Here is a 22500-nt window from a genome sequence, read left to right as displayed (position 1 = left end):
GATTTTCTCTGGCTATACTGCAACTCATAAAGTCTTTAAAGAGTAAAATGCTTAATGTGTGTGTGTGTGGTTGTATATATATATATATATATATATATATATATATATATATATATACTCTTTCATGCCTTAGCCACAGAAGCAGGATAATGAACATGACTTTTTGCTGGGCTTCTATGACCGTAATAGAGAGGCTGCGCTGGTGTTGGAATCTTTGGGAAGCAACAAAGAATTGGCTGATCGGTGGTGTTCATAAATGACGACGGATTAAAGTTTGCCTGCAAACAAACGCTACAGTCCAGTTTACAGGCTTCTGTAGAGCCTCCCTCTTCCCAATGTCACTCATGAACTGCGGTCAATGAGAATATGATAAAATTTCTCGTATATTAGCCCTAGCTCAGTTCTGATCGATATATGACCACAAATAACATTATCACGATCGGTCATTACATTTTTGGTGTCTATATTATCCAATGTACGCTGCGTTATTCAAAACTGTAGAGTGCAATTCAAGGAGACATTTAGCTGCTATTCTAGTAAGTTGATTGATCGCTTAGAGTTTATCTTGTAAAAGAGAGCGCTGTTGATATTCAACTAAATTCTTTGTTCCCAGGGACGTCAAACGTGTTCAAAGGAGTTCTTCTCCTGACCTACTGAAATTTTTCATCTCTAAGGTAGCATTGTCCAGTGTGTAATTTTTTTTTTGTAACACACTAGGCTGTAGTTTAAAATACATTTGACTGCTATTTCTAGCAAATTGAGGCATTAGAAAGCAGTTTCCTGTTCTCTTTATATTCCGTATAAACATAATAAATATAATAATTAGGTTATTTGATTGTCTTATTCTATTTGACTTCGACACTAGAACACTGTTCTGTTATAAGCCGCATAGCTTGGTGCACACTGTTGCTTTGAATATATAAATATTGGATACTTACAACTTCTGTTTTATTTACTCTCTCCAAAACACGTTTCCATCTTGAGTCTCTGATATTTGCTGTTTGTTCGTTTATCGAATCTGCAGCTGCAAGAATACGTGATTATTGTGTTACAATATATATCGGTGTTATAAGTACAATATACTTGAGCTTATATATATATATATGTATATATACACACACCCATGCACGCACACACACACTCTCACACACACACACTCACACACACACACACACTCACACACACACACACACACACACACACACACACACACACACACACACACACACACACACACCTATATATATTTATATGATGGAAACACCTAGCATCATAGCATCATAATTTTGAAATATCTATAAAACCAGCAAAAGTTTGTTTATTGTTATATTTTTTAATTTATTATTAGAGTTGCTTAATACGTTTCGCTAAGATTGTGTTTTCGTTTCAGATATCATCAGAAAAATGTAATTAAAATTCATTTAGATGACAGATCTATCGAACTTTCAACGAGGTAAAATTGTTGGTGATCATATGGGAGGCGCTAGCGTAAGCAAAACAGCCGAAATATTTGGTGTATCAAGAAGTACTATCTCAAAAGTAATGACAGCATTTAAGAAAGACAGAAAAACCTCCTAGTCGAAGCAAAACTCCGGAAGAAAACCTAAGCTTTCAGATAGGGACCATCGGACTCTTGCGCGAATTGTTAGAAAGGATCACAAAAGTACAGCTCCCAAAACTACGGAAGAGCTTAATGACCACCTCGAGAACCCGGTTTCCATAAAAAGAGTTCTCCGTGAGCTTCACAATGCCGGATTTCATGGGAGGGCTGCAATCAGAAAACTACTACTTTCAAAAACAAACGTTGCAAAGCGTTTAGAGTGGAGTAAAAACCTACATAATTGGTCCCTAGAGCAGTGGAAGAATGTTAATTTCTCGGACGAGTTATGCTTTACCGTATTTCCGACCATCGGCCGAGTATACGTGTGGACACAGCCAAAAGAAGCATTTCACCCAGACTGCCTTCTTCCAACTGTTATGGCAGAATTAATAGGGAAAACCATTTAAGCATTTTATCTGATAAAATTCATCCTATAGTTGTGGAACTTTCCGGAGGGAACCGTAATCTTTCATGATGATAACGCACAAATTCACAAAGCTAAAGGAGCATTCTAATGAAGTTGAACATCTTATCTGACCACCAGAGCCCCCAGATCTCAATATTATCGAACATTTATGGTGCTTCTTAGAAAAAACGGAGGGAGTCGATATCCTCCACCATCATCACTACAAGACCTGGAGACGGTTTTAGCTGATGAATGGAAAACAATTCCTTTGGAAACAATTCAAACTTTGTACGAATCCATAGGTCGTAGAATTCAAGCCGTAATTACTGCCAAAATCGGTCCTACCCCATATTAATATAAATTTGTTTGGACTTTTAAGGTGTTTCATTTTGTCCATCCATATATATATATATATATATATACATACACTCCATATTTACTTTTGTATAAGTCGCACTATTTTATATTTGATCTTAACCGAAAAACTGCGTATGAGATATGCAGCAATAAATACAGTATATATATATATATATATATATATATATATATATATATATATATATATATATATATATGTACATATATACGGATGGGGTAACACACACATACACACACTCATGTTTATACATTTACGTAGATAAAAATAAATATAAAGTCATATTGTGATAAATATTCATGTAAATATGATATGAGAAAGACGTAAAGGTAGAGAGAGGGAGAGAGATCGTAATACCCAGAAAAAGATGGAAGGATCTACCATCCGAAAAGGAAATCAATGTTTTAGATTTTCATTAACTCAATAGTACATTACGGCATTACATTTGCTCCAACAGATAAGTATATTTTAGCAAAGGCAGAAATAATTACTATATCTGATGAGATTCTACCTTTTATTGAAGTATATATACTGCATTAAGCTTTTATTTACATATGCACACAGTATATTTCGTGCATGCGCACATATACACACACATAAAGATATCACAGAGGGAAGGATTTATATTGGTCTACATAAGAAGCACTGAATCTGAATATCAGATACACGTATAATTATAAGCTGTGTGTGTTGATCTATATACTTACAACTTCTTGCTATCGGATCATCTCCTGCGTCCGGACTGAACTCGGCCCAATTTCGAAGATACTTGGTACCTAGGAATTTTCCAAAGTAATATCTTCCTCGTCCTCTACCAGTGAACGATGATGATAATGAACCAAATCCTTGCTGGACGTTGTAACTAGAAGAGAAATGAAGAATTTTACAAAAGGAACAGCGGAGGTTGCACTGCAGTCTATGATTGGTGTAGTATTTTGGTTAATATACCCACTGAATGTAAGTTCGGAAACTTAGAAGAATTATGTTATTTGAATTTATTTTATTCCAAATCTTGTAACATGATTACCCCACCTCCACTCCATCCAAATGTTAGAAAGGGAATATAAAATACTGTAAACATTTTAATGTAGTGTCTAATGTTTCTTTAAGATTTTGCCTCAAGGCCAGAAATTCCCCGTGTTCAATTGTTCCTTATTTTATCGCCCCACCACCCAGCAAAAAAAAAAGGAGTGAAGTCGACGTATAAAACATTTGATTTCAGAGCCAGATGTATTGCCGTTGAACGCTTTATCCGGCGCAGAAAAAAATTCTACTCTTGTCTACTGCCTAACTCTAAAACTAATCCTTTGTTAGACTGCACAATACCACAGAAAATAAAACTTCGTAAATACCGACCACATTTCTACACCGTTTCTGGAAACGTAACATATTGCACTAAGTTGTGGCTTAGGAAAATGTTGGGGTCCGGACAAATCAGTGGAATTGAAATAAAAATACACCGTGGTATGTCATTTACGGCTCTGCATGGTCTGGGTTCAAATACTTCAAGTGATCAATACTTCAAGCAAAAAAGATAACTGAAAATTCTCAACGAATCCTAATACTAATTTTGCTCTAAAGACAGGCGTGTTTGTCAAGCGCAAAATGTCACAGTATAGCTGTGACAGGTTACAAGATGAATTCCTAAAATGACAGTGCAGATATAAGGTCTGTGGCAATTAAACGAAACATGAAGATTTAGGATTCGATCGCCCAAGTGTATTTACCACAACAATGAATTAATGCAATGACGAGTCATTTTATCGTATTTTATCCAGGGTCAGTTTATTGCTTCATTACCTAAATTAGGCTGGAAAGATAGTTTTTCAATCAGAAATTCATGAAAATGTACTTACGGGTCGTAGTCCAATGTCGAAGTTAGCATTTCGTGGCGAGTACGATGGCGTCTATAACCTCCGAAGCAGCAGCACCAAACGCAGAAGATCATAATACACAGCCACACAAGCAATGCCATAATAACTCCGACTATAACATATATCAATCCTGAAATACAAGACAATTAAATTTATCAACGACTGCTCGACTTAAGAATTCCACAAATCTCGATATATATATATATATATATATATATATATATATATATATATATATATATATATATATATATATATATATATATATATATATATATATATATATATATATATATATATATATATATATATATATATATATACATATATATATATATACATATATATATATATATACATATATATATATATATATATATATATATATATATATATATATGTATATATATATATGTATATATATATATATACATATATATATATATATATATATATATATATATATATACATATATATATATATATACATATATATATATATATATATATATATATATATATATATATATATATATATATATATATATATATATATATATATATATATATATATATATATATATATATATGAATTGTGGTACAATATGGACAGATTGTTCAATACCAAGGAACATTTATGCAAATATATCAATTTAAAGGATAAGCATATTACAATGGATAATACTAAGTGGAATTTTCCTTCTCTCTCTTTTTCTTTTATCTTTGTGATGTAATCTTGGGACAGAAAATGTTTGTGGCTGAAGATAGCTTTAAACCATCCTTTCTATCAATTATATACCCATATAATGATGCAACGATAATTTGTGTATAAAGCTTGAAACACGTGTACCCCAGAGTACTTTGTGTTCTGTTTTCATTTTACGTTTCATATATATATATATATATATATATATATATATATATATATATATATATATATATATAGTGTGTGTGTGTCTTGTGTATGTAATGGATTTCTCATCGTAGACGACGTGTGAGAGTTCAGTTCTTGCTGAGTGCGGCCATGCACTCTAACCATTTTTGCTACAGTCAGCCATCTTTTCCCAAATTCACAAGGAGGTAGCACTTCAGTCTCCACTCTTACTTTCCTTTCCAAGTTGAACTTATAAAAGTAGATGAGAGTTTGAGCAAAGAGGGAGATGTGTGTCCTCAATCATTTCAGCCTCGTCCACCACACAATCACTTTCGCAATAGCGACTAAGCAGAGGAGCATCGCCAGCTGTGCCTCAATCCTTTCTACAATCGGTACGAAGTTCGGAAATTCTTTTCGAGGAGGCAGGGTGGCTAGTCGATTACATCGGTCCCAGTGATTAACTGGCACTTATCGCATCGATCTGGAGAGGATGACAGGTAAAATCCACCTCATCGGAATTTGAACGCAAGGCGTAAAGCCAGAAGAAATGCTATTTAGCAGCTTAACCGGCATACTAACAATTCTGCTAGCTTGCTGCCTTAATAATAATAATAATAATAATAATAATAATAATAATAATAATAATAATAATAATAATAATAATAATAATAATAATAATAATAATAATAATTATAATAATAATAATAATAACAATAATAATGAAAGTAATAATAATAATAATAATAATAATAATAATAATAATAATAATAATTATTATTATTATTATTATTATTATTATTATTATAATTATAATAACATCAAAGAAAAGATTATGAAAAAAATATACTTACGCTCGTCGAAATTCCCTGTCGGGGACAAAAAAAAATATTGTTTAAAATAAAATTATTGCTTGAACGATTCAATGTTATGGTTAATGGCAGACAATGGCATAATAGATTCATGGACTGTACGTAACAATAATTTTCTTTTATCCATTCGTAATACGTTCTGGCATATTGAAGGTATTCACGTTCGAAACTGTCAGAATGTATTACAAATGAACGGTACGTTATTGAAATGAACGCATGTTTATAATTTAGAAAACAACAAAACAAAAAAAAAAGACACATATAGCCTTAAGAATTATTCTAGTCGGATCTCTCTCTCTCTAATCGGTATTTTGCTGTCAGGACGTTTTTACCTGATTTGAAGGATTTTTGTGTCTTTTCCTTTACATGGGCAGCTCGATTAATAAATTTTTTTTAATTAAACATTTTGATATTTCATGTACTTGTACAATGTGTCATATAGAACATCTTTTACTCTTAGCGTTGTTGAGAAAAGTTTCTATTTTCTAAGTTATTTCGAGTTAAAGTTGTCGTATTTCGGTAATGTCAACCAATCAATGACGTTTATTCAACTGAATGAAATTACAGCTGTTGTTTGTCAACAAATTCCGGCGGTGTATATTTCGTTTGTCACTGTTATTTATAACATCGTTCGTGCGTTTGTACTGGTTTTAGCTTTAAAGAAAATTTGAACAATTTTTTTACTTAGGGTTAGGGATTAAGGGTTTTAAGGTTAAGGTTAGGATTTGGGCTTTAGGGTTTGGTCTAGGGTTTTGGGGTTAGGGTTTTAGGGTGAGTGTTAGGGTCACGGTTTTAGAGTTAGGGTTAGGGTTAGCGCTTTAATGTTAGGATTGGGGCTTTAGAGTTAGGATTGGGGTTGTGGTTTTAGGGTTAGGGTTATGGAAAAAAAGTGATAAATAAAGAAATTGGAGGCGGAGCGGTAAGGGGGGAATTTAAAAATTCCGATTTTTGTAAATTTTCAGGAATTCCCGTATCCGAAAAGCTGGGATTTTGGCAAGAACAATTTTTAAAAAAAGCAATAATTTGCGAGAAAATGGCGGGGGGATGGAAGTCTTTCCGAAAATAGTAGCTGAAAATAGGTGAAAAAAAAAAAAACAAACCTAAAAGCTGTAGAAATGCACGAACGATTATGGTTGTGTCAAGAATTAAACTTGCTTCAGATACACACGTTTATTCATACGAACGTAACTGAGATGAAATATGTCATAAATAATAATGACAAACGAAATATACACCGCCGGAAGTTGTTGCTGACAAACAACAGCAGTAATTTTATTCAGCTAAATACAGATCATTGATTGGTTGAAATTACCGAAACACGACAACTTTAACACGAAATAACTTCGAAAACAGAAACTTTTCTCAACAACGCTAAGAGTAAAAGATGTTTTATATGACACATTCTACCAGTGTCCGTAGTTTCAAAGTGTTTAGTTAAGGAAAATTAATGACTCGAGCTGCCCATAAAAAGGAAAATATCCAGATTTTTTATATGCTAAATCGAAAATAGAATCCGTTTTTTACCATCACGTCTAGATTTCAAAATGCCTCCCCCCAATCATCAGTGGATAATATACCTGAATATAATACATAAAGTTGGGGCTCCTAATAATAGATCAAAAGCACGGAACAGAAATGTAGTGATATAACCGGAGATTTTGCTGCAATTTCTAACAGATCATTCGACCACATATATTCTTCCAAACAGATACAGGAAAGGATGGGTATAATGCCAAAGAATTGTATTACGAGAAGCAGGGTAGAGTTTATTTCTCATATAAATTTAACTTCAGGACTTCATCATATTTTACAGTACTAGCTGAAAATTTCGAATTTGTTATACAACAAATGACAACTAACCATTGCAGATGAAACCATCTCCTGTAAAACCTTTTCCACATGTGCATTTATAGCTTCCTTCCGTGTTGGTACAAACAGCGTCTGCAGAACAGTTCGCTGTTCCTTTGGTACATTCATCAATGTCTGTTGATAATGAAATGAAGATAGAAACTAGCAGAAAAATTCAATAGCGGGAAATCATTCATAAAAGTACATGAACTCCAAACTTAACGATATTCGTAGAAATATTTTAAGAGCTATTTCGTAACATTGTCTTTACATACACACATTATATATATACATATCTCAAATATACATTATATATTACATACATTGTACATATTTATATCATTTATCTTTTACATGCTTCAGTCATTTGACTGCGGACATTGGGGACATCGCCTTGATGAATTTAGTAGAACGAATTGACACTTGTATGTCTTTAAAGTTTGCTACGTATTCTGTTTTAGTTATTTGCCGAATCACTAAGTTACGGGGACCTAAATAAACCAACGAATGTTGTAGAGTGGTGGTGGGTGACAAAAACACTAAGAACACACACGCTTATACACATACATGCATAGATACGCGCGCGCTTACACACACACATATATAAAAACACACGTAGTTACATATATATTGTTGTGTCTCGGAATATTCCTTATCTTTTAGTGCCTTATTATCTAACACATTCACTGGTAAAGTATCCACTCATTTACTTATCTATTTTTCCTATTGAAAAGGTTGCAAACCGCAACGAAAATTTTACGAAAATTAAGTAAATGAGTGGAAACTTTACCGGTGAGTGTGTTAAATAATGAGGCACTAAAAGTGACTGACTCTCCCCAGACATAACAAATTATGCTTCAACAGATAAACTCATAAAGAATCTTGCAAACCAAATCCAAAAGAATATATATATATATATATATATATATAATATTAGGGACAAAATCTAAAATTACAGGTAGAAACGCAATTAAAATCAATTTATAAAAAATTAAAATTAAATTGAGCTTTATAGATAAAATATATATAAAATATATAGTTTTAGGGAAAAAAACCAAGTTTCAAGAACTCATCGATGAAAATCCACTATAACATATAGAAAACCAGCTTACTTAAATTATATACATATTATAATGGATGAAGGGAGGATTATTGAATGGTTATTATTTTGATATTTTGATATTTTTAATAATTTTTCTATCTTTATAAAATAAGTATTTCATATTAATTCATTTGGTACTTATTGTTGGTTGAGATAATTATATCTAATTATTGTTCTACTTACGATCTGACGATTAGCTATATTTTAGAATAGAATTTATTTTCGATAATTTCAATCAATTTAAATGTCCTTTCTATTTGAAAATGATTTATGAAACACGTGTAATGATTTTATTATTTACCATCACGTCTAGATTTCAAAATACCTTCCCCCAATCATCTGGGTAATATACCTGAATATAATCTGTTGTAGCAAGAAACTGGATATACCGCATATCCGTACTTTTTACGTATGTGAAACAGAAAAATCAAGGGAAATATTGGGTGATCAAACAATGACGGCAGTCTTTATTAGTTCCTGGATCTTTTCCTGTGGTTGAAGAGCCTTTACCTCAACCAATGAAAAAATCATTCTAATTGTACTCCATATCAACTTGGCATTATGAAGTAGTATGTTAAAGCTCTGTATAAATATGGACCACGCTTTTATTATATATGTAGCATATTTATTTGTATTTATTGTAAATGATTTTTTGGATAGCGAGAAAGCAGTCAACGATACTAAAATACTTGACAACATGGTGGAGAGCATGTAAAAGTTGGGAGTAAACACGAGATACACTGTCACCACATTCACCTTGATAAATTCCATAGAAGCCTTGGTGACACAAGTGGCGAGCAGCAAGAACGTTTCGATCAGGATATAAAATCAATGCAACAAATGTATCAAGGCAGATCTGACTATCATATGATTGCGGATTATTGCTAGAAATTGGTTCACGATCTTCTTGAGTTTCAGCACTCAAGAAAATCATCCAATCGCAAATTCATAGGAAATAAAGCATAAACAATGTAATTTGACTATACAAATTTTAAAATATTTACTAATTTTTTTAGTATAAGACATCATTCTGATTTTGAAGGAAAATCAATGTCTATATATGATTGTGCGTTATATTATGTTCTTCATAAGCTGTTTTACTGAGAAACAAAATTCAGTGAGATACTCTCGATTCAGTAACTAAAAATCCTGACACACAAACACACTTAAACACATGCACACACATACATACACAAGTATGTGTATGTGTATATGAATGAGTGCGTAAGTTGGAGTTAGAAATGTTACCTTACGTTATCTGTTACACCTTCCCTTCCTCCATACCTTACGATCAATGCTTTAATTATAGCATAGCTAATGCGGGTGAGGTAGAAGAATCGTCAGCACAAATATACAAATTTTAAGATTTGTATAGTCAAATTACATTGTTTATGATTTATTTCCTACGAATTTGCGATTGGATGATTTTCTTGAGTACGGAAACTCAAGAAGCTCGTGAGCCAATTTCCAGCAATAATCCACCATCATGTGATACACATATCTGCATTGATACATGTGTTCCATTGGTTTTAGATGCTGATCGAAATGTTCTCGCTGCTCATCACTTGTGTCATCAAGGCTTTTATGGAATTAATCAAAGTGACTATTTATCAAGGTGACTATCTCATATTTGCTCCTAACTTCTAAATATTCTCCACCATGTTGTCAAGTATCTCGGCATCGTTGGCTGGATTCTTGTTGTCCAGAAAATCATTTACAGTTAATACAAATAAATTCTATGGTGCTGCTTCAGTGGAATTCGTTGAACAATTGTGCTTGTTACTTTCGCACATGTCTTCGCCTTTGTACGAGATAAAAACATGTTCATTAGAAATAGGCTAATTAAATTTAAACACATACTGCTGCTCAAGATTCACTTTCTTAAAATAATTCCTACATTACACACTCATAATTTACTACCTGTCTCTAATCTCCGAGATGATTTAATCGTCCTGTATACAATGAGTAGTTTAATTTATCAAAGCCAGTATAAAGAAAGATAATGCTGAATCAGGCCAGATATCAATTTTTTCATTTATATCATTTATATTTTACTTTTACTTGTGTCACTCATTAGACTGCGGTCATGCCTTGAGAAATTGTTAGTCGAGCGAAACCCCTATGGTACTGAGGTAGATGTAACCGAATTATCCCTTCTGCCAAACTGTTGAACCTGTGCCAGAATTTGAAACAAAGATAACTCACTGGTGTTTTAAAACTATGTTCCGCTTTGGCCTAATCCACTCTGTGTGTCCTTCCCTTACGCCGTGCACCCAGTTTTTATGAAAAAAACTGTTACCCTACTGCTTTGTGTCTTCAGATTAAAAACCAGAAGTAACGTAATATTTGTAATCGCACTTACCTGAACAAGTGTAACCGTCTCCATGAAATCCAACGTTACATGTACAATTATAATATTCGGCCGAGCTAGAACATATGGCATTTTCTGAACAGTTGTGTTTGTTATATTTGCACGGGTCTCCACCTTTGTACGAGATTAAAAAAATGTTCATTAAAACTAGGCTAATTGAATTAAAATACATTCTCTTTCGCAAGATTGAATTTCCTATACTAAGTCCTACATTACACCTTCATAATTTACTTCTAATCTCGAGTCTCCGAGATGATTTAATCGACGTGAATACGACGGGTAGTTTAATTTGTCGAAGCCGGTATAAAGAAGGATAAAGCTGAATCAGGCCAGATATCAATTTTTTTTTCATCTATATTTTACTTTTACTTGTTTCACTCATTAGACTGCGGCCATCCTATGGCAATTCCTTGAAGAATTGTTGGTCAATGGAATCGACCACGGTGCCGGATTGATGTAACCAACTTACCCTCTTCCCCCAAACTGCTGGAACTGCATCAAAAGTTGCAACTAATATGATTTCTAAATTAAATTCAATACTACAAACTTTGTTTAGATCGTAATTGTTAAGTGAAACGAAACAGGTATTTATCAATGTCGGAAAGGAGAAAGAAAGATCATGCATGATAAAGGTGAGGAGATGGAGTGAATCTTTACCCTTTGAACGGCAGTTCGAGAAATTAATTTTTTGTAACTAAACGCTTTCAAACTTCTGACACTGGTAGAATGTGTCATATAAAACATCTTTTACTCTTAGCGTTGTTGAGAAAAGTTTGTATTTTCAAAGTTATCTCGCGTTAAAGTTGTCGTATTTCGGTAACTTCAATCAATCAATGACGTGTATCTAGCTGAATAAAATTACTGCCGTTTTTGTTAACAATAACTTCCGGTGGTGTATATTTCGTTTGTCACTGTTATTTATGACATATTTCATCTCATTTACGTTTGTATGAATAAACGAGGGTATCTGAAGCATGTTTACTTCATGGCACCACCACAATCGTTCGTGCATTTCTACTGCTTTTAGTTTTCTTTTTCTGTTTTCAGCTATTATTTTCGGAAAGACTTCCATCCGCACCCTCCCCCTCCAATTTCTTCTGTTTTCACTCTTTTCTGTAACTCTAACCCTAAAACCCTAACCCAAACCCGCACCGTAAAATCCTAACCCTAAAGCTAAAATGAGTACAAACGCACGAAAGATGTCAAATAATAATGACAAACGAAATATACACCGCCGATAGTTGTTGTTGACAAACAACGGCAGTAATTTATTCAGCTGAATACACGTCATTGATTGGTTGAAATTACCGAAATACGACTACTTTAACCTTGAAAATATAACCTTGAAAATATAAACTTTTGTCAACAACATTAAGAGTAAAAGATGTTTTATATGAAACATTCTACCAGTGTCAGAAGTTTGAAAGCGTTTAGTTACAAAAAATAATTTCTCGATCAAAGGGAAAAGATCCGATGGAGTAAATAAATAAAGATTAATATACGCACCATCATCTATGCAAGAGACTCTGTTGTCTGCAATGTGGTAGCCTGGTCTGCAAGTACAGGCGTAAGAACCCCGTGTGTTGTTGCAAATTTGGCTACAGTTGTTCCCGTTGTAATTAATGCATTCGTCAATATCTGCCGCACGAAAGTGATGTAGAAAGAGATGAAATGAAAATGGATAATAAACAATATTCTAATAATATTGCTTCCTAAGAAGCGAACGATAGGTTAGAACATTCTCCTGCATGGTGATTTCACAAAATCAAAGAATGCAATGTCAACAATAAACTCATACACACACACACACACACACACACACACACGCACACACACACACACACACACACACACACACACACACACACACACACACACACACACACACACATATATATATATATATATATATATATATATATATATATATATAGGATGCAGTGGTCTCCTAGTTGAGTTCCTGAGTAACATCCTATATCTTAATCAGAGCCTTGAATATGAAGTGCACTTAATTTTGGAGAATTACATTTTCAGAACATAGCAATTTTTTCCGGTGTCATCACTTTGTTCCTGTTTTCTATATATTTATGTTTATAGATTCGAGGTACATTTCTGTATATATAAGATGCGGAATTATATACATTATTTACATTTGAAGGATATTTGTCCTCATCGTGTTTGTTGTTAACATAACGTTTCGGCTGATATGCCTTCCAGCCTTCATCAGGTGTCTAGAGGAAATTTCGAACGCCACTGGAAAATACGGAAACTAAAAAGAAGTAGGACACAACAACCTAAGCAGACCGATTCCAGATATGATAAATGTGTGTTTATGTATATGTATGTATATATATATATATCATATATATATATATATATATATATATATATATATATATATATATATATATATATATTAGGACAATATGCAGTCGGTACGTTATCAGCTTCGAAAAGATGGAAGACAAATTTGATCGAACCCATAGTGCGGAGAGAGTCAACCAATACTGGAAGGCAGTCAGTTTTATGGTTTACCCAATTTCTTAACTTGTCATCTTCACACAGATACAAACACACTTATACACATGCGCACACATATATACACATGTGTGTGTATGAATGAGTGCGTAAGTTGGAGTTAGAAATGTAACATTAGGTTTTCTGTTACATTAGGTTTTCTGTTACATTAGGTTTTCTGTTACATTAGGTTTTCTTCTTCCTTCATATCTTACGATCAATGCTACTATTATAGCATAGCTAAGGCGGGTGAGGTGGAAGAATCGTTATGTCTGTCAATATTTCGTCTGTTTTTGGTCCTAATTCTGCCGAGGTTGACTTTGGTGTTCATCCTTCCGGATCGATAAAAACAAGTACTAGATGAGTACTGGAGTCGATGTTATCGACTTTCCCCTTCCCCAAATTGCAGCTTTTGTTCCAAGATTTGAAACCATTATTATAGCTAAGCTTCATTACTCATGTAACCTGCAATATAGAAGTATGTTATGACTGGCTCATAACTGTCATTGCCTGTGGTACTTCTGTCAAATAATCAATTTGATCATGTTTTGCAGTATTTTTTTACTGACACAGTTAATCTATGACCAAAGAGATTCTCGATGAAATCATCACGACATTTTTGTTCGGACTAAGCTAAGCTTTCTCTTCTCTTAGAATTGTATTATGTTATCTGAAATGAATTTTGGTGACAGTTTTTTAGTAGTGTGAATTTTCTTCGTGGATTTCCTCGTGGTTCTTTAATGGCGTACTTCTTGTCTTCGTGTGGTCTTAAACTCTCAATGTCAGCAAGACCACCCGGGTTTTAATTAAATGATAACCATAGAAAAGTAAAATTTCAATAGTTGTTATTTAGCAGCTGATAAGACGGCCAGCTGGCAGAAACGTTAGCACGCCGGGCGAAATACTTAGCGGTATATCGCCTGGCGCTACGCTCCGTGTTCAAATTCTGCCGTGGTCGACTTTGCCTTTCATCCTTTCGGGGTCGATTAAATAAGTACCAGTTGCGCACTGGGATCAATATAATCGACTTAATCCATCCGTTCGTGTGTCCTTGTTTGTCCCTTCTGTGTGTAGCCCCTTGTGGGTAGTAAAAAAATAAGAAACTTTAGCACGCCAGGTGAAATGCATAGCGGTATTTCATCTGTCTTTACGTTCTGAGTTGACATTCCACCGTGGTCGACTTTCGGGGTCGATATATCATATATAGTTGCATACCGGGGTCGATCTAATCGACTGCCCTCCCCCCCACCCCAAAAAAAACTTCGGGCCTTGTGCCTAGAGTTGAAAAGTTTATTTGGCCGCTGACAAATCCCAATCAAGGTATCACTTTCTTGTCTATTCTTCCCCATCTACATTCTCACTCTTTCCTTCTTCCTTTCTTTCTTTCTTTCTTTCTTTCTTTATTTATTTATTTATCTATTTCTTACAGAATTGGTTCCTTTCGTTGTGAGAAGAAAGGTGCAACTCCCTCATTACCTCACTTTCTCCGAAAATGGAAAAAGATGAAAAAGAGATAACAACTTGTTTTAATACATAAAGTTGGGGCTCCTAATAATAGATCAAAAGCACGGAACAGAAATGTAGTGATATAACCGGAGATGTTGCTGCAATTTCTAACAGATCATTCGACCACATATATTCTTCCAAACAGATACAGGAAAGGATGGGTATAATGCCAAAGTAATGTATTACAAGAAGCAGGGTAGGGTTTATTTCTCATACAAATTTAACTGCAGGACTTCATCATATTTTACAGTAGTAGCTGAAAATTTCGAATTTGTTATACAACAAATGACAACTAACCATTGCAGATGAAACCGTCTCCTGTAAAACCTTTTCCACATGTGCATTTATAGCTTCCTTCCGTGTTGGTACAAACAGCGTCTGCAGAACAGTTCGCTGTTCCTTCGGTACATTCATCAATGTCTGTTGATAATGAAATGAAGATAGAAACTAGCAGAAAAATTCAATAGCGGGAAATCATTCATAAAAGTACATGAACTCCAAACTTAACGATATTCATAGAAATATTTTAAGAGCTATTTCGTAACATTGTCTGTACATACACACATTATATATATACATATCTCAAATATACATTATATATTACATACATTGTACATATTTATATCATTTATCTTTTACATGCTTCAGTCATTTGACTGCGGACATTGGGGACATCGCCTTGATGAATTTAATCGAACGAATTGACACTTGTATGTCTTTAAAGTTTGCTATGTATTCTGTTTTAGTTATTTGCTGAATCACTAAGTTACGGGGACCTAAATAAACCAACGAATGTTGTAGAGTGGTGGTGGGTGACAAAAACACTCAGAACACACACACTTATACACATACATGCATAGATACGCGCGCGCTTACACACACACATATATAAAAACACACGTAGATACATATATATTGTTGTGTCTCGGAATATTCCTTATCTTTTAGTGCCTTATTATCTAACACATCACTGGTAAAGTATCCACTCATTTACTTATCTATTTTTCCTATTGAAAAGGTTGCAAACCGCAACGAAAAATTTACGAAAATTAAGTAAATGAGTGGAAACTTTACCGGTGAGTGTGTTAAATAATGAGGCACTAAAAGGGACTGACTTTCCCCAGACACAACAAAATATGCTTCAACAGATAAACTCATAAAGAATCTTGCAAACCAAATCCAAAAGAATATATATATATATAATAATATGAGGGACAAAATCTAAAATTACAGGTAAAAACTCAATTAAAATCAATTTATAAAAAATTAAAATTAAATTGAGCTTTAAAGATAAAATATATATAAAATATATAGTTTTAGGGAAAATAACCAAGTTTCAAGAACTCATCGATGAAAATCCACTATAACATATAGAAAACCAGCTTACTTAAATTATATACATATTATAATGGATGAAGGGAGGATTATTGAATGCTTATTATTTTGATATTTTGATATTTTTAATAATTTTTCTATCTTTATAAAATAAGTATTTCATATTAATTCATTTGGTACTTATTGTTGGTTGAGATAATTATATCTAATTATTGTTCTACTTACGATCTGACGATTAGCTATATTTTTGAATAGAATTTATTTTCGATAATTTCAATCGATTTAAATTTCCTTTCTATTTGAAAATGAGTTATGAAACACGTGTAATCATTTTATTATATTTATCTTATGATATTTACTTTGCTTTATATTATACTCATTTATTGTGCTTTTAATTGTTAATTTTTCTATATGTGATAGTGGATTTTCATCGATGAGTTCTTGAAACTTGGTTATTTTCCCTAAAAGTATATATATATATATATATATATATATATATATATATATACACACACTATATTTCATATATATATATATATATATATATATATATATATATATATATATATATATATATATATATATATATATATATATATATATATGCCTGTATTATGTATGTACCTGTGTATGTATGTATGTATTCACAGGACAGTGCTTACTAAAATATGCATCGAAATATGAAGTCTATAAAGCAGTAAATTACGAATGACTATGAAAACTTCATTGGATCTACGTACCTTCACATTTGATATCAAGAATCTTTTTATAACCAGCCTTACATTTGCAATAATATGATCCAACTACATTTTCGCAAGTAGTTGTTAGAAGATCACATTCGTGGGTTGAATTACATTCATTGATATCTTCTGAACAGTTGTTTCCTTTTTTACCGCGTTCACAAACACAGCCTGTTATTTTATCACAAGAAGCACATCTAAAGTCGCATGTTTCGTTGCAATTTTTTCCATATTTGTTCTTCGGACATTCTGTAGGGAAAGAATAGAAACTTGATAACGTATCAATTTTGATACAAATCTTTTAGAGGCGTTCGACGCAGTCTAATCAATTTTATGCGGCAAATGAATCTATAAAATCGCTTTGAGGTAGTGGTAAAGAGTAATTAAAATAATTCTCATTAAATCCTTTCATGCCTTACTGGATTCACTCATAATATTACTGACATCGTTTGTGTTATGATTGATTTTGGCGAGTAAAATAAAGTTCAAAACGTTAGTAAATAAATAATGCAAACCTAAATTTAGGTCTAAAATGTTTAGACGGATTTCTGTTTCTCATGCTCTCTTGTCATAATCTATAAAGGGTTACTTTTCGATCCAACTGCAGGTACATCGAAAACTGACATTGTGTCATGCTATTGTTCCCAAATGGAGGAAAATTAGTATCATGCAGATGACGATTTCGATTTATCGGTGTGATGTTTGTTTCTTTGGTATGAAGAAATAGGACATTATGTTGAGAAGAAAGTTGCTCCTGTGGTAGCTTGTCGCGAGAAACACAAATCTCTCGGGTTAATGACTTAGTGATATGTTTCATATGGAAAACAACAATTAAGTACTTTGGAAGATATTTTCAATGTTGGGGTTCTATTGCTGAGTTGTGGATCACTGGAATCTACCTTATGTAGTTGAAAAACAAAACAAAGAAACAAAAAGACATAAAAAATACTTACCGGTACAGCTATTTGTATTTATATTATAAAAGTATCCCTCATCACACACACATTTGTAGCTAGAGTCGATGTTAACACAGGTAGCATTTCCACATATTTCCGAGGATTTTAAACATTCGTCAGTATCTGCATTTAAAACAAAGATTAAATTTATTTCAGATACTTTTTAATCGAAGGAGAAAGGTCAGAATCCATCATCATCTTTGAAGGCTTCTGGAGACCTGTACCTATGATGTTACAACAGAGTGGAGTTAAGGAACCCATGAACCAGGTAGTATTAAATCGGATGACACATTAACGCTACAACCGAAGATCAGACGACACAACATTATTTCTGCACACTGCCATCTCCTGTTGTCGATGATCTTTAACCTTCATTGAGTACACATATATCTGAAGACGCTCAAACCATGAATAGTCCATCATATTTCGGGGCGTAGTGTACCAAGCTTTGCATTCTGCAAGATGTAGCATTTGATGCATCGTAGTCGAAACGGAAGGAAACCTGGCTTCTATTTTTGATCAGGAGAGGTATTCTTCGTTTCTTACTTGCCTAGTAAATATTTTACTTATAAAATATATTAGTGATATATCTTACCGAAGCATCCTGTAGAATTCATATCGTAACCCAATTTACAAAAACACGTTTCTATGCTTGACGCATTAATTGTACAGCCATGGTAAACAGAGCAGCTAGAACAGTTTAATGTCCCCGCTGAAAAGAAAATTGCAATAAGATTCAATTTATAATCAACAATTTAATTTCGTGACACTGAATACAATGTTTATTAGGACTGAGGAAAACTAAGACTTATAATTGAAGTGTTTTATTATGTTATAAAAATCCGTTACGTTAGCTCGAATTATGGTTGTTGTTCGTCGTGCTTTTAGTGCCTTTGATAATATAGGCAACCCTGATCTATTTATATATATGCCCGATTACAATAATAAGAAAACAACAAATTTAATTTGAAATGCGACAATCAGTATCATAAGATGAAGTATGGTACATGTGTGTGCGCGTGTTTATGTATAGAAAGAAAGAATATATGTGACATAATACATATGCATATGCAGATCTTGATATATATATATATATATATATATATATATATATATACATATATGTTCATAGATAGCTAAAGAGAGATATTTGTGTTTTGTCTATGTATGTGTCTGTCTCTCCACCATCGCTTTACAACCAATCTTGGTGTGTTTACATCCCCGTAACGTATCAGTTCGGCAAAAGCGACCGATAGAATGAGCACTAGGCTTACAAAGAATATATATATATACGTATGGATGGAAGTATGTACGTATAGGTATCAATATATGCATATATATATTCGGCACGCTTTTTCAGTTTCCGTCTACCAAATTTACTCTCAAGGCTTTGGTCGAAGTGATTTGGTAGAAGTGATTTGCCCTAGGTGCCACGCAATGGAACTGAACCCAGCACCATATGGTTGGGAAGCTAGCTTCTTACCATACAGCCATGAATGCACCAATAATATATAAATGAATAAATAAACAAATAATAACGGTGGCTTGTTCGTAAATATTTTGGAAATAGACACTCACAAACACACACACACATACACACACAAGCACACACACACACACACACACACACACACACACACACACATATTTATATACACACAGACGGCGGTGAGAGATAAAAAATGTGTAAAAATTCGTGCCTTACTTTTGTCACATGTCTTGCCATTTGCATTCAGTGTATAACCAGAGAAACAAGTACAGTTATATGATCCGTTGGTATTCTTGCAACCGTGCTCGCAGGCATTTTGCATTTCACACTCGTTTATATCTGCAGCGAAAATAATATTGTTTCGTTATTGTTTCATATAAAATAATAAATTGATTAAATATTCTTAGGGTAGGCATGATTTAGTGAAAGAATAAACTAATATCATAGTTTGTTAGACATGAGAACTTTTGTACCTGAAGGAAACCAAAACTGGGTAATGCTGTTTTCATTGTATGAAAGTCGTTTGATTTGTTACAGGAACTACGAGCATTAAGACATTAACGCTGAAACTAAGTTACTTTATCATCTAAAAACTTAACAGCATAACGTAGCTCTTGGATATGTTTTGTGAGACAAACTTCCGGCAGGATTAACGTCACATGAGCCTCGTTTTAGTTGTATGACTTGCTAGATGTAGTAATAAAATCTTGCTCAAATTAGACTTCATGAGTCTCAGACTTTTGGTATCAGGTTCTACCATTTCGCTCCATTAACTTCCTAGGTCTCTCTCTCTCTTCTCGAAGTTCCATTCATTTTGAGTGCTCTGTCCTTTTATTTTACTGCTGTCACACTCCATTCTTATCATAATTACGGTATGGCATTCTATATATAAATCCTTACTAATATCTCAGTCCACCTGCACGCCATCGTCATGTAACCTAACGTTCCTACATCCAGTGGAGCATGCTCTCAAAATCCCCTGTATTCGTACTCCAACGTGGTCTATCCCTTCCAGAGAAAGGAAATATGTGCCTGAAATTTCTCATTGTTATTCTGGCTACTTTCATTTGTGGGACAGCCGTCTCCAGTGCTAATATGTCATAAAACGAACGAAAGCTATCAGCTCTACTACTACTACTACTACTACTACTACTACTACTACTACTACTACCACCACCACCACCATCACCACCACCACCACCGCCACCGCCACCACTTCTACAAAGTAAGCATTCCCAGAATTTAAAGCGTGTATACTTATTCAGAATAACTTCCCCGGGACGTCTGTCAAATAAAAGTCAACCTGGAATTACATAAAAACTAGCATACGTCTAATATTTGCACTATGTACACCGCATGGAATCTCTACCAACTCATTTTCTGCATAAGAAGCACATACATAAAATATTAGTCATTGTTAATTATACTTTAAGGTTTTACTATTTCGTGTTTTATTTGCATGTCCGTATTTCTTTAAATATTGTATACATTCGGCTATAAAGACTAGTTAACAGAATGCAGCATTTAACACAGACAGTCGGTCATACAATGGTGTGTATGTATGTATGCATGTATGTATGTATTATGTATCTAATCAGTTCGGTTTACCTCACTAATTAGTCGAAAAATATTTGTAAAATACCTGTACAATTGGTGCCATTCCTAATATAACCAGGTTCACATGAGCAATAGTAACTTCCTCGGGTATTATCACACACTTGTTCGCATGGTGACTTTGTAGTACATTCGTTGATCTCTGTTGGGAGAAAATATACAGATATGCATATCTGTGAATATATGTGTACACATACATACGTACATAGATACAAACAAACACACATACATACGTACATACGTACATATATAATATATAAATACAATATGTATGTATGTTTGTATGTGTACATACAAATATTTAAATCTGGTAATATGATTGCAGTTAATTACCATAATAACCAAATTACTTTAGGCCATATTACATCTAATCCGAATGAACTTAAATATTAAAATAGCTACTAAAGAATATTTTGTGGTTCACGCCCCCCCCCCCCCAACTTTAGTGTGAACGTTGCATCTAATGTAACACAAAACCCTTTTCAAGTTTTTGATAAATACCTTCCTAAATGTAGCTCGTATCATGAAATTTTCAAATGCAATTTCTTACAAAGTTAAACCTGCATATTCTACCATGTTTAATATTACTGAATGTATAGTAAAATTTAGCAGTATTAAATGAAACTGCAAATTATAATACCACAACAACAGACATCCGTTTAATGATACTGCAACTTTCAGCCACCTAAATAACCGCAATGCAACATCTACTGCAAATAGTCAACATATTGATGTACCTGATTCCTCTAATAGTACTATTAGTAATAGTGGTTCTGGAGTTATTATACCTACTAATACTTAAGCTAAACGTAGTGCACTTTCTGCAATAATTCACTGTGTCCCATTAATAACCAGTGCATTAGGAAAACATTTATGTATAAGTGCTCTTGGTAAAGCACATGCTTATATTTGTATGCCCTCTTCTTCACTTCGACTTTACTATAATAATCACAAATTTGCATTTAGGCATAAAGAAAGGGCTAATAGTACATATCTAACTAAATTTGTACATTTTCTCTTTCA

The 22500-nt window shown here is 33.4% G+C and overlaps 1 protein-coding gene across 5 annotated transcripts in view; it reads right to left on the bottom strand.

Moving 5' to 3' along the window:
- LOC106883061 (mucin-like protein) overlaps positions 1–22500 on the bottom strand; it is a 63161-nt gene that overhangs the window by 971 nt on the left and 39690 nt on the right. The window contains exons 17-29 of one of the 5 annotated variants that reach the window (XM_089364524.1): positions 21506–21619; positions 20080–20202; positions 18970–19086; positions 18372–18497; positions 17419–17667; positions 15641–15763; positions 12827–12958; positions 11312–11434; positions 7860–7982; positions 5982–5996; positions 4239–4386; positions 3090–3244; positions 939–1024 (exon numbers count right to left, since the gene is read on the bottom strand). In XM_089364524.1, coding sequence (XP_089220650.1) covers positions 939–1024; positions 3090–3244; positions 4239–4386; positions 5982–5996; positions 7860–7982; positions 11312–11434; positions 12827–12958; positions 15641–15763; positions 17419–17667; positions 18372–18497; positions 18970–19086; positions 20080–20202; positions 21506–21619 — 1634 coding nt within the window. Of the gene's footprint in view, positions 1–938; positions 1025–3089; positions 3245–4238; positions 4419–5981; positions 5997–7689; positions 7983–11311; positions 11435–12826; positions 12959–15640; positions 15764–17418; positions 17668–18371; positions 18498–18969; positions 19087–20079; positions 20203–21505; positions 21620–22500 lie in introns of all 5 variants that reach the window. The other 4 variants (XR_016244649.1, XR_016244650.1, XR_016244651.1 and 1 more) reach the window with 4 other exon arrangements.

The sequence above is a fragment of the Octopus bimaculoides genome, chromosome 16 (genome assembly GCF_046866305.1).
Source record: "Octopus bimaculoides isolate indiv1 chromosome 16, ASM4686630v1, whole genome shotgun sequence".
Classification (NCBI taxonomy): Eukaryota; Metazoa; Mollusca; class Cephalopoda; order Octopoda; family Octopodidae; genus Octopus; species Octopus bimaculoides.
This window is presented reverse-complemented; position numbering and strand designations above follow the sequence as displayed.